We start from the raw sequence: 12985 nt of genomic DNA, 5'->3' as shown, positions 1-12985 counted from the left end.
AGTCGGACGCCTAACGGACTGAGCCACCCAGGTGCCCCGAGAACACCCCAACTTAAAGGCAAGGCGGAGTTGGGATGAACACTGGGTAGTCTACGTAGGGGATGAATCCCTGGACCCTACTCCTGAGATCCTTATTGCACTATATGCTAACTACCTTGGATGTAAATTTAAAAATATAAATAAATAAATAATAAGTAAATAAATAAAGGCAAGGAGAGGGAAAGGAAACTGCGCCTAAGGGGCAAAGACGTGTCTAAGGCAAAGCAGGGGTTATGAAACCAGAGGAGGGAGTCTCCAGAAGGAGGGAGGGGCCAACAGCTCTTGGGGATTGCAAAGGTGGGTCTCAAAGGTGTATCGAGATGGGCCACCTGGAGGAGGGAGCAGGGGACAACATGAAGAGAATCGGGAGGGCGGTTATGGGGGAGGGGACTGAGTTGGAGATTTGGAGACCTGGCGGAAGATAAGAGATGAAAAGAGGTGAGAGAAGAGAATGGGGCAGACGCGGGGCAGAGAGGCAGCCAGGCCACGCGGTGAAGACACAGAACTCTCGTCCACGTGGGGTGAGCAGGCAGTCGCTCCAGGAATGAGTGTGCATGTACAGAGGCACACACATGTCCACACACACCACACACACACACACACCTCCTGCACCACACACGCTACCTCGCACACACATCACACCACTCACACACCACCAGTCACTGGCTGATCTGTAGAGCTTCCTGGGAGCCCGCACGACCTCAGATCTTCGCTTTGCCCTGACACTCGTCGTCTACTTGCGGGCATCACGCTGAACCCGGAAGGGGACAGATGAGAGAAGCCTGGTTCTGTCTCCTGATGCATAAGGAGTTCTCAGTGTTTACAGCGCGACATCTGGAACAATGGTAGGTGCTCCGCGGATACTAGCTTTCATCCTGGGGTCCCGGGCGAGGGCTACGCCTGGCCGCACGCGCTGACCTCCTAAGTAATGTAACCTAGGCCTCCGCTGAAGAGTGGCCTTCGCTAACCACGATCCAAATGCCTGTCCATACGGTGGAATATTCTAGCGTGAAAGGGAACCACGTGCTACGACTGCATGAATCTTTACAGCATGATGTTGGGTGAAAAGAACAAGTTCCAGATCACTACCTACATACGTGATACTCTTTTTAATTTTTTTTTTAATGTTTATTTAGTTTTGAGACAGAGAGAGACAGAGCATGAACGGGGGAGGGGCAGAGAGAGAGGGAGACACAGAATCGGAAGCAGGCTCCAGGCTCTGAGCCATCAGCCCAGAGCCTGACGCGGGGCTCGAACTCACGACCGTGTGAGATCGTGACCTGAGCCGAAGTCGGACGCTCAACCGACTGAGCCACCCAGGCGCCCCCGTGATCCTCTTTGAATAACGTTCAAGAACAACGAAAACTAGGCATTACATAATTCAGGAACATGTGCCCATTAAATAGAAAATTTTTAGACAGATGTAAGAGACTGCTAAATACAAAATTTAGGACAGTGAACTGCATCTGGGAAAGGCAAAGGGTGGGCCAAGAGAGGATCATCTAGGTAGCTGGATGTCATTGTTAACGTCTGCTTCTCGAGTTGGATGGTGAGTTCACCTAGTATAATAAAATATAATAATACAGTAGGTCATGCTGGGAGCTTGAGACTGTATCATGAACCAAGGATTACGATTAATAAAAATTCTGTACATCGGATATCCTGTTACGATAAATAAAAATAAGGACTGTCCCCTCAGCTTGACCCTAGTTCTGCTTATTTCTGCACTTCCTCCCACAGCGATGCTGAGGGGTCACTGCAACCTTGCTCTTGGCAATCGGGGTTACTAGCGCAAGGCTGGGCAGGAAATGAACTGGGGGATGAGGCCATATCTGCTTTAACACTGTTGTCGATAGGTCCTTTGTGGTGAGGGTTTCCAAGAACCAGCAGAGCAGTTGAAGGAGCTGAGCAACATTTACAAGAAATGTGCCCCTGCCCCACCCCTAACCCCCCGCTCCCTGCTCCTCCCCACCCCATCCTCCTTCTCCTCCCTTTACCGCCTCCAACTCTTCCTCCCCACCCAGGCTCAAGCAAAGGGCAGCTCACTAGAGCCAACAATGAAGATTTCCACAGAACAGAACTGCTTACCCGATTCTCTGAAGTCTGGGGAAGAACTTTCTTGACCTCCAGATCCTGGGCCCTGGAAGAACCTTGAGTTGACTAATTCATACGAACAGTTTTTTTAAGTGGCAGTATGACAGAGTGGTAATGAACATGGACTGCCTGGGTCCAAACTCTGACCTGGCCACTTCTTAGGCAGGTGGCCTTTGACACGGTACTCGACTGCTCTGTCCCTCAGTTTTCCCCATCTGTAAAATGGGAATAAATAGTATCTACCTCATGGAGCATTGAAAGATTAAATAAGTTAATATATGCAAAGCATGCAGAACAGTGTCAGGCACACAGTAGGTACTGGATGAATGTTAGCTATTCTCCCCTAAGTGTTATGAAAAATGTAGGTCTAGTGCAAGGGTTAGCAAACTTTTTTTTTTTTTTTTAATTTTTTTTTTCAACGTTTATTTATTTTTGGGACAGAGAGAGACAGAGCATGAACGGGGGAGGGGCAGAGAGAGAGGGAGACACAGAATCGGAAGCAGGCTCCAGGCTCTGAGCCATCAGCCCAGAGCCCGACACGGGGCTCAAACCCACGGACCGCGAGATCGTGACCTGGCTGAAGTCGGACGCTTAACCGACTGCGCCACCCAGGCGCCCCAGCAAACTTTTTTTGTAAGTGCCAGGTAATAAATATTTTTCGCTTTGCCAGCCATAAGGTCTTTGTTGAAACTACTCAACTCTTCCATTGTAGCATGAAAGCAGCCTTAGACAATACCTAAATGGACGAGCTTTATTTATGAACACTATTAAATTTCATATAATCCTTACACGTTACAAAATATTCTTCTTCGTTTGATCTTTTTTCAACCATTTAAAAACATAAAACCCGGGGTGCCCGGGTGGCTCAGTCGGTTGGGCGTCAAACTCTGGCTCAGGTTGTGATCTCTCGGTTGGTGAGTTTGGGTCCCACGTCAGGCTCTCTGCTGTAAGTGCAGAGCTCGCCTCTGATCCTCTGTCCCCCTCTGTCTCTCTGTGCCTCCCCTGCTTGTGTTCTCTCTCAAAAATAAACATTTATATATATATATAATGTTATAATTTATGTGACATATAAATTATATATATATAATAAAATGATATATAAAATATATTTATATATATATAAAACCCAGCCTTGGCTTGCAGGTTATATAAACCCAGGTGCTCTGCCAGACTTGGTCAGTAGGCCGTAGTTTACTGATCCTTTGTTTAATGAGGAAAAAAATTAGCCTCTGGATTTCTTAGCTCAGTCTGCATGTTCAATGCCTTACTTTACAGATGAACAAACTGAGGCTCATCCTTCAAAGCCAGTTGAAATGCTGCTTCCTCTTTGAAGCCTTCCCAGATCACCTCAGTCAAGGGCAGTAATAACTCCACCTTCTGCCTCCTATGTGATAAACACAAATTTGTTTGTTACTTTTTAAAATCTATCATGGGGGCCCCTGGCTGGCTCAGTGGGTAGAACACGAGACTCTTGATCTCAGGGTTATGAGTTCAGGCCCCACGTTGGGTGTAGAGTTTACTTTAAAAAAATTAATTAATTGGGAAAACAGTGTGGAGGTTCCTCAAAAAACTGAAAATAAAACTACCCTATGACCCAGCAATTGCACTACTAGGCATTTATCCAAGGGATACGGGTGTGCTGTTTCGAAGGGACACATGCACCCCCATGTTTATAGCAGCAGTATCAACAATAGCCAAAGTATGCAAAGAGCCTAAATGTCCATCGATGATGGATGAATGGATAAAGAAGATGTGGTATATATATATACAATGGAGTCTTACTCGGCAATCAAAAAGAATGAAATCTTGCCATTTGCAACTATGTGAATGGAACTGGAGGGTATGATGCTAACTGAAATTAGTCAGTCCGAGAAAGACAAAAATCATATGACTTCACTCATATGAGGACTTTAAGAGACAAAACAGATGAACATAAGGGAAGGGAAACAAAAATAATATAAAAACAGGGAGGGGGACAAAGCATAAGAGACTCATAAATACGGAGAACAAACTGAGGGTTGCTGGAGGAGTTGTGGGAGGGGGGATGGGCTAAATGGGTAAGGGGCATTAAGGAATCTACTCCTGACATCATTGTTTCACTATATGCTAACTGATTTGGATGTAAATTTTAAAAAATAAAAAATAAAATAAAATAAATTAATTAATTGGAATGCTTGGGTGGTTCAGTCCGTTAAGCATCGGACTCTTGATTTCCACTCAGGTCATGATCTCACGGTTCGTGAGATGGAGATGTGCTGTCAGCACAGAGCCTGTTTGGGAGTTTCTCTCTTCCTCTCTCTCCCCCTTCCCCATTCACTCACACTCCCTCTCTCTCTCTCTCAAAATAAATAAACTTTAAAAAACTAAATCAAAATTTAAAATTTATCATGCAATATTTAAGACCAACCAAAAGCTATAAAGAACAACACAGGCGGGTGCCTGGGTGGCTCAGTCGGTTGAGTGTCCGGCTTTGGCTCAGGTCATGATCTCACAGCTCGTGAGTTTGAGCCCCCGCGTCGCGCTCTGTGCTGACAGCTCAGAGCCTGGAGCCTGCTTCTGCCTCTGTGTCTCCCTCTCTCTCTGCCTCTAACCCACTCGCATTCTGTCTCTGTCTCAAAAATAAATAAACATTAAAAAAACTTTTTAATGGAACAACGCAAGGGCACCTGGCTGGCTCAGTCAGTAGAGCATACCATTCTTGATCTTGGAGTCATGAGTTCGAGCCCCATGTTGGGCTTAGAGCCTACTTTAAAAGGGCGGGGGGGGGGAATCATGCAAATACCTTCATCTTTATCATCTAGCCTCTGAAAGAAAGCATTGCCCAGTCAAAGGCCCCTGTACAGATACTCCTCCCCAAACCATAGCTTCCCTTCCTCCTCCCCAGAAGTAAGGACCACTATCCTGACTCTATTGCCCTCCCCACCTCCATACTTTTATCACATCTATTAGGCATCCCTAAGCATAATCCCTAGTGTTTGTTTGCAAGTAGTACACCCCTTATTTAATTCCTTCTTCCTTACAAGCCAATCAAGAAATATCTCTATTTGCAGATTAGAACTTGCCCGAGGCATCCAGGTAATGGTGATGGAATCAAAGCTCAAGAGTCCCAAGCTGGTGCTTCTAACCATCACTCCCCCAATATTCCTGTGGCCACAGTCTTACTAGACATGGACTCCCTTTCCACACTAGATTGTCAACTGCCAGTGAGAAGAGACTGTGCTTTCTTGTCCCTTCCCATACAACCCCTGGTACCCTGCACCCTGTAATAGGAGCACGATATTGTATTTCTTTAAAGAGACACTGTCTTCCATCACCCCTAGCAGTCCCAGTAGGGGAAACTGCCAGAAATTCACTTCAAGGGAGGAATGGGTGGGGTTCTGCAAGATTTCGTTAGAAGTTTGGAGCAACTTTTGAGCGTTCAAGTGTCAACTTTACTGGAAAGGATGAGGCATACAACATTCATGCTCCGGGAGATTGGGAGTTTGTGTGTGTGCTTGGGTAGGGGTGGGGAGGAAAGAGGAACTCAAAACGTCGGCCCCCAAAACCGAAAAATACTTCCTTTCCCACAGCCACAGTGGGGCTGAGCTAGGGCTTGGGGTCTAGTTCAAGCTCAAGGGCAGACAATGAGAAGTATTGTGACCCCGGACCCTCAAGCAACCTGAATAGACATCTGGCCAGCGTCCAAAGGGTGTTTGCATGCACCGAGGGGAGGGAGCAAGATGACCCATGGGGAAAGAATATTAGAGGCGCTTGCTGATGCTTATCCAGAAAAAGAAACCAACATTTACTGATACTTAATATGCAAATTAACAGCAGTACACGCTCCCAAACGTGCTTGCTGCCTATCAGGGTGTGTTCAGGCCACGTGCACTAAGTGGGTTCATAGGTTCTACCATCCAGTTCACACCAAACTCTGACAGGGGCGCCTGGCTGGCTCATTGGTAGAGCCTGCGACTCGAGGTCTTGCGAGTTCGAGCCCCACGCTGGGGGTAGAGTTTACCTGAAAAACAAAAAAAGAAAAAGAGAAAAGAAACTCACAAAAAGAGCGAGGGGCTGGAGCAGATTCCTGCAAAGAAATCATAGACTAAAAACACTAATCCCAGAACAAGCAGGAAAATGGCAGAGCTAACTTTTCATCTACTCCCATTATAAGCTCTGTGTAAAGCCCATCGGAGGGGAAAACCCGGTCTGCTTAAGTCAAAAACATTTCCACCCACCTGCTATTAATGACTCAAGCCCACACGAAAGGTGAAGGGACCTCGAATCGGGAACCGAGAGCAATACAGGTATGTAGGTTTTCAGGAAGCTGAACACATGTCAGGTATGCGTGCTCAGAATGTTTGGCTGGTGGGAACGACGGCTGAAAAAGAAGCTCCCACTGTCAGTTTAGCAATAGAGCGGTTTGCTCTAAGTCAGCCCTGTCCAATAGAACTTCCTGCAGCGATGAAAATGTTCTGTAGTTCCGCCACTAGTCAGGAGGAGCGATCCCAGGAAATGTGACTGCCACCAACCGACTAGGCCGTATGGTGTGTTGAGGGCTCTAGAATTTGCATCAGAAATAGAGGTCGGACCCCTCAGGCCCACCGAAGGCTGCCCCCCCCCACCAAGCCTTTGGCCACATATTTATTTCAGAAAGGCTCCTAGCCCACGTGTCCTGTTGAAGGAAACCCAATTTAGGCTTAACGCTCTCTTTCCTCCCGGGGGATGGAGGCACCCGCCAGGAATTCAAGAAATGAGCCTCCCCTCAGCACGGACAACACTTTCAAAGCCACCAGTTAAGACAAAGGTTTTTATTCAAAAAACGCCAAGTATAAAAAAAAAAAAATAATAAGATCTCTTTTATTCCCCTGTACAGTATTTCACTCGGATAAAACCAGCAGGCTACACACCGCTCAAAACACAGCCCCAGAGAGGATCCGGAAGGCACACCATCCAGAACTGCTTTTCATATATCCATCCTATGTACACCAGTCAGCAATGCCCCTTCCCCTCCCCCACGGAACCCATACCCACTTGGGCGAGTAGGTGAGGGGGCCCCGCAGCAGTCAGGGAGCCGCAGCAGCTGTCCCGCCTGAGTCCCGTCACCCTACGAACAGAGCGAGCCCTCCCCTAAAGGTCCCCAAGTCAGAGGAGGAAAGGAGGAAAGAAACTATGGCAGCAGCCGTGGAAGCTTGGAGCAGGGAAGGGAACCAAATAAATAAATAAATAAATACATAACGTTGACCTCCAGGTTAGAATGCGCATCTTTTCCAAAAAAAAAAAAAAAAGAAAGAAAGAAAGACAGAAAGAAAAGAAAACAAAAACAGGTAAAATAACTTAAAGGCAAAATTTAAAAAAAAACTCAATCAACTACAATCCTTTTGTACACTACCCATGCCGGCTGTACACACATTTACAGTTTTTCTGTTGATTTGCATTGTTTGTGCATTTTTGTGTGTGTGAGGTCTTGGCTTTGAAACAGTTAAGTAAAAACCAAAAAGGAAGACCAGTTCACTCGGAGTTTTACTAAAAGGAGGCAGAAAAGGGGCAGGTGGCTCAGCGTTTGGCCCTGTAGCCTCTTCCATGGCACCTTTCATAGGAAGGATGGGGGGAGGGGGACAGGAGAGAAAAATAGGGAACCAAACCCAGGCAGATTTTTGGAGAAGCAGCAGGTAAAAGAGGCAAGTTCAAGTATTTCTCCCAGCACAGCCGGAGTCCCCACAGAAGGCACTCAGAAGAGTCGGAAGAGGTGACAGGGACTTCAAATGTTGCTAGTCCTATCCTACCCCAACCCGTTTCCCCCCTACCCGACCCATCGCGGCATTCAGCAGAACTCGTGATGAAGGGAACAGTTCCATGGCAGGGTTCTGACCCTCCCCCCTCCCCCCCCCCCCCCCCCAGGATTTTGCAGAGTCCAGCCAAGCCGGACCTCTTTGAATAGGAGAGAGCATCTACGGGAGGAGTTGAGGCCTAGGACGCCTGGAGAGGAGTCTCTTCCCCCACTGTTGGGAGGCAACCTCCAGGGGCCTGGGGTCTGGAATGAATTGTAAATGTTGTTCCTGTTATCAAGCACTGTCCTGCTTGGCGAGAAGTGTCACTGGTAGTCTGGGAAGCTGGAAACAGAAGCTTCCCCTCCCTCGAGCATCTGAGGGGGAGGGGAAGACCTGCCAGAAAAGCTGCTATTTGCTGGGCCCTGGTGACAGGCTGTGCAGATGGATCTCGGCTGTTTCCTGGGGCAGAAGGACATCTTGCATCCAGGGATGGTTCTGGATTTCTTCGAAGGATGGCCGATCTGACGGTCTCAGGGCCAAGCACCATCTAATGAGATGCTGACACTCTGCAGAAAGCAAGACGGACAGAGGTTACAAATGACTCAACCTGTTTCTGCGACGCAAAGGTCTTGCTCATTTGCTTCCCAGGGGCCCACGACAGTCTGGGGTCCAACAGAGACCATGAACCTCCTAGAACTAGTTTTCAATGGGAAGGTATTAACCATAAGAGCTGGATCTTCCAACTTGCTTTCAGCTAAAAAACAGCTCCCCTCTTAAACCTGTGGTTTTCAAACTTCAATAGCTGGGGCCTTTCCCACGACACCCACTCACTAGAAATAGGAAGAATGATGACAAGGGATTTTGATGAGACATCAGTGAGCATGATGAGGTGATTCAATTCACCTACAACTTACAAATATGAACACCACCCACAATGAGGTCACTGGAACCACAATATTTAGAGAGTCTGCCTTAAGGGGAGAAGGCTCAAAGAACCCTCAACTTTTTACTCTGTGGCAAAATAGCCACGAGTTGAGGGATCAGGACTGCTGGCACAAAAACAAAAAACAAAATAACAAAAAAAAACCAGCTTTCGGCCAAACTAGATGGTCTTTTCTTCACAATATTCTCACACATGGTCTTCCTATGGCCTCCCAGGGAATGCTCAACACAAACCATTCAATTCCTGAGCACTAGCTCTCCGGAATCACTGGCCTACGACTCTGCTAAGGCAAGCCAAGGGTCACGGCATCCCCTGGAGAGGGGAAGCTCTCCAGAATTCAAAGACTGTCCCCTGAGGCCTAACCGCCTTGTGAGTCCTGCTTCTCTTCAGCAAGGGGCTTCCCAAAACTTACCTGAAGAGACCCTCTGCCTGAAGAACACTTGGCCCCTGATGATCTCTTCATCATGCTCAAAAGGAATATCTCCACAGACCATATCATACAGCAGGATCCCCAGAGACCAGACGGCGGCCGACCTGCCATGGTAGCGATGATAGCGGATCCACTCTGGGGGACTATACACTCGGGTCCCTGCGAGCCGGGGGAATAGAAAGGAAAACACACTTTTAGCCAAAAGAAACAAAGCAACGCATATAGCGAATGACTCTTACAAAATAAGAGCACCACTCCACTTCTCCCGGGACAGGAGCTGGGCTAACTCTATGTCCCCCCTAGGCTAAAAGGAGTGGATGAGTGGCATCTTTCCAACACAAAGCATTACCCACCTCTCTACCAGCCCAGACCATACGTCAAAATTCTTTACAAACTGCTCCTACAGACAAACAGCGCTGGCCACAAACCCAAAGCCTGAGGCCCGCATGCGCTAGGACCACCCACAATGGGATGAAGGGATGAAAGTCTGCACAACCCAGGGAGGTATCCCAGAATATCCTGAAACTGCATGAAGGTGTCCCGGGAGCCTGGGTGATTCTCTTCTCAGCTTCCATCCAGTCCAGGGCCCTTATACAACATACTACATCCTAAAAGACAGGGTGCCCTTTGAGAGGCCTTCCTCCCCCCGCTCTGAGCGCCGCGACAGACATCCACACCCTGTCTTCCCCCCGCTGCAAAGGTAGACAGCGCTGCAGAGCCGGTTTCAGACCACGTGATTCCTGTTTACAAACTTTGGGTTGTAAAAAAAAAAAAAAAAAAAAAAGGTGGGGGCCATCCCGCTTGTGCTCACCAGGGGGCAGCAAAGACTCGGAGGAAAAAACAAGGGAGGACCCGGCCAGCCATTAACTGTTAAATACAAAAAAATGCTGCCCAACCCAGCGTCCTCCAAGGGCAAATAAACACAAACCACAAGCCCCAGTCACAAGTTTTGAAAGGCTGTAGCTGGTTAGGTTAAGCCGCTCAGATGATGACCCACCCTCCTTTGCTTTGATCTCAGGCTCTCTATTCCATCTTTTCTGAAAGAACCCGCTCCAAGCCCCTCCCTAGGGTAGGTTTTCATCCTCTCTTCGGAGACACCCAACTAATTTTCAAACCAGCCAGAGATCTTATTTCACAACATTCATTCCCGACTCCCTCACCCCACAATGCCAAAAAATAAATAAATAAATGAGGAAGCACAATAAAATGAGTTATTTAGTGAAACTACTGTTTCTATCCCTTTATCCGTCCCTAGATCAAAGGGGAGAGAAACTGCAGCTCTAAAAACTACATCACAGAAAACTCCTTTATAAAACAAAACAAAAATTACAAAGCCGGCGTCAATTTTCATCTCTCCCGCTCTCTCCTCCCTCCCCCCCCCCCACCCCATCCCTTTACTGGCGGAGAAACTGGGTCAGACTTCAGAAATCTGGGCTACGGCCGGTTGCCCACAACCTCTTATTCATCGGAAAAGCTTGGAACCCACTGAATTCCACTTAAAAAATAAAATCATGCCAGAAACATGACAGGTTCAGCTGGCTGGAAATCTCCGGCTTTACTACGCTGGGAAGCTCTTCTTCGCCCCACCCCTGCTAGCATCGAGCCAGACGGCCCGATGACCTTTACAAAGGGCCGAAGAGGGAAGCCGGCCGAGGCCTCCAGGCAAGGCCAAGTCACCTGGGCAGCTCCCTCCCCGGCAGCTCCCTCCCAGGCCTGGCTCACCATCGAAGTCCGTGTAGACGGTGTCCTTGAGCAGCGCCCCCGACCCGAAGTCGATGAGCTTGAGCTCGCCGCGATTGAGGTCGATGAGGATGTTCTCGTCCTTGATGTCGCGGTGGAGCACCCCGCAGTTGTGGCAGTGCCGCACAGCCTCCAGCACCTGCCAGAAGAAGCTGCGGGCCAGCTCCTCCTGCAGAGCCCCCCTTTCCGTGATAAAGTCGAAGAGGTCTTGCACCGGCTCGGGCCTCTCCAGGATCAAGACGAAACTGTCGGGCCTCTCAAACCAGTCCAGGAGCCGAATGACGCCGGAGAAGCCCGAGCTCACCTTCTTCAGCAGGACCACTTCCATGGGCACTCGGGTGCCATTGGGCTGCAGGGGCGAGGGGACTACGTTAGGGCGGGAGTCGGAGGGGACCCCTCACCCCACCCCATCCTTCAGGGTCGCTCACTCCAAGGCACTCACCAGCTCTCCCCAATCGGAAATCCGGTCCTTCTCCACGTGCTTGATGGCCACCTGGAAACCCCCCCCCAAAGAGGCTCCATTAGGTCCTCTCGCCGGGGCCAAAGCACACCCGAGAGTCTCCCGCCCGGCGCGCCCTCCCCACGGCGGGGCGCCCACTCACCGGCAAGTTGTCGGCGACCCGGATGCCTGAGTAGACCGAGCCGAAGCCGCCGCTGCCCAGTAGCGGGCCCACCTGGTACTGCGACTCCAGGGGCTCCTTCTCCTTGCCTAGGAAAGGGGGAGGCAAAGGGGACTCAGTGCCGGCCCGTGAGGGCCCCCCCCCCCCAGCTCCCAACCCTAGGGGTCTAGCCGCCTCCCCATCCCGGGATCGGGGGTGGGGGGTGGACGCTCACCGGGCGCCAGCTTGGTGGCGTGCAGGTCGTTGCAGGGCGCGGTGCGCAGGTGGGCAAGCGAGTTGATTTTGGACAAGAGCATCCCAACCTCCAGGGTGTCGGCGTAGGGACTGTGTCTGGAGGAGCTGCAGCAGGAGCTGGGGCTGGGGTTATGCCGGTGGCTGTGCCGATGGCTGGAGCTGAGGCTGCGGCTGGCGTTGCGGCTGCGGCTGCGGCTGGCGCGGAAGGCCGAGGGCGAGTCGGAGGACGACTGGGGGCGCTGCCGGGGCTGGCGGCTAGCGGACACGCCGGCGGGGTCAGTCAGCGCCGAGGGCGGCGGGGTGGGCGGCTCGTGGGGCTCGTGCGGCAGCGCCGCGGCACTGGGAGCTTGTAGCTGCTGCTGCTGCTGCCGGTCCCGCCGCCGCCGCCACCGCCGCCGCCGCCGCCAAGTCCTGTCGGGCCTCCTCCGCCACCGCGGCCGCTGCAGCAGACGCCCGGCTCGCCCAGCCGCCAGGAGTAAAGGGGCGGAGCGCGCCGGCGGTGGCGGGGGGGGTCGCGGGCGGGCGGGGATGGGGCGGGGCCTCTCCGGGAGGCCTAGGCGGGGAGCCGGGCTGCCGGGCCGGCTGAGGGAGGAGAGGGGGTGGGGAAGCGGCGGGACAGGGCGACTCCCCTCGGCCCCCGCCCCGCGCGCTCCTTCGCCGCGCCCCGGCCCCGCCCCCGCCGGCGCGTCTCCAGCCAACCAGAAGCTGACTGATCTGCATAACGCGGCGCGCCCCGCCCACGCCCCGCCCCGCTCTCGCGGTCAGAATGGTCTCTACGCCGCCACGACGTGGCGGGAAGGAAAAGGCGCCAAAATGGAGGGGGAGGGGCGCGGGGCGTGAGGGGAGGCGGGAGCTGGGTGTCGAGCCGCGAGGGAGGAAGGATGGGGAGGGGCGTATCGATTCAAACCCAAACAATAACAAAGCCATCAAAGGCCGCCGGAGGCCGGCTCTGCGGCTCTCTGTTTCTCGGAGGTTTTTGGGTCAAGGGCTCGAGCTGGAGCATAACAAGTTGCGCGGGGACGACGGGCGTCGGTGTGTCAGGCGGGGAGGCTGGCGCGCCGGGGAGTGAGGGACTGTGGGGGGGGGGGGGGCGGGGTGCCGACGAGGGTGGTCCTCCTGTGTGACTCAGACCCGA

General features: G+C 51.4%; 1 protein-coding gene across 1 annotated transcript; it reads right to left on the bottom strand.

Annotated features, from left to right (window-relative positions):
* Window positions 1-6908: 6908 nt before the first annotated feature.
* On the bottom strand, window positions 6909-12385 carry PIM1 (Pim-1 proto-oncogene, serine/threonine kinase). The gene is made up of 6 exons (XM_045498031.1): window positions 11831-12385; window positions 11599-11705; window positions 11439-11489; window positions 10979-11345; window positions 9239-9415; window positions 6909-8449 (listed from the first exon to the last, which is right to left on the bottom strand). Exons 1-6 carry the CDS (start codon window positions 11910-11912, stop codon window positions 8292-8294), a joined length of 942 nt encoding a protein of 313 aa, XP_045353987.1. The 5' UTR covers window positions 11913-12385; the 3' UTR covers window positions 6909-8291.
* Between the last annotated feature and the right edge of the window lie 600 nt (window positions 12386-12985).

The sequence above is a fragment of the Leopardus geoffroyi genome, chromosome B2, assembly GCF_018350155.1.
Source record: "Leopardus geoffroyi isolate Oge1 chromosome B2, O.geoffroyi_Oge1_pat1.0, whole genome shotgun sequence".
Lineage (NCBI taxonomy): Eukaryota > Metazoa > Chordata > Mammalia > Carnivora > Felidae > Leopardus > Leopardus geoffroyi.
Note: the sequence above shows the minus strand (reverse complement) of the source record. Positions and strands in the feature narration are given on the sequence as shown.

Excerpts from the sequence above, each read along its gene's own strand:
- PIM1 (XM_045498031.1), bottom strand. The coding sequence starts at position 11,912 with ATGCTCTTGTCCAAAATCAACTCGCTTGCCCACCTGCGCACCGCGCCC. Across the intron at positions 11,706-11,830 it reads CGCCACCAAGCTGGCGCCCG|GCAAGGAGAAGGAGCCCCTG; the intron begins GTGAGCGTCCAC and ends CCCCTTTCCTAG. Across the intron at positions 9,416-10,978 it reads CGTCTACACGGACTTCGATG|GGACCCGAGTGTATAGTCCC; the intron begins GTGAGCCAGGCC and ends CCCGGCTCGCAG.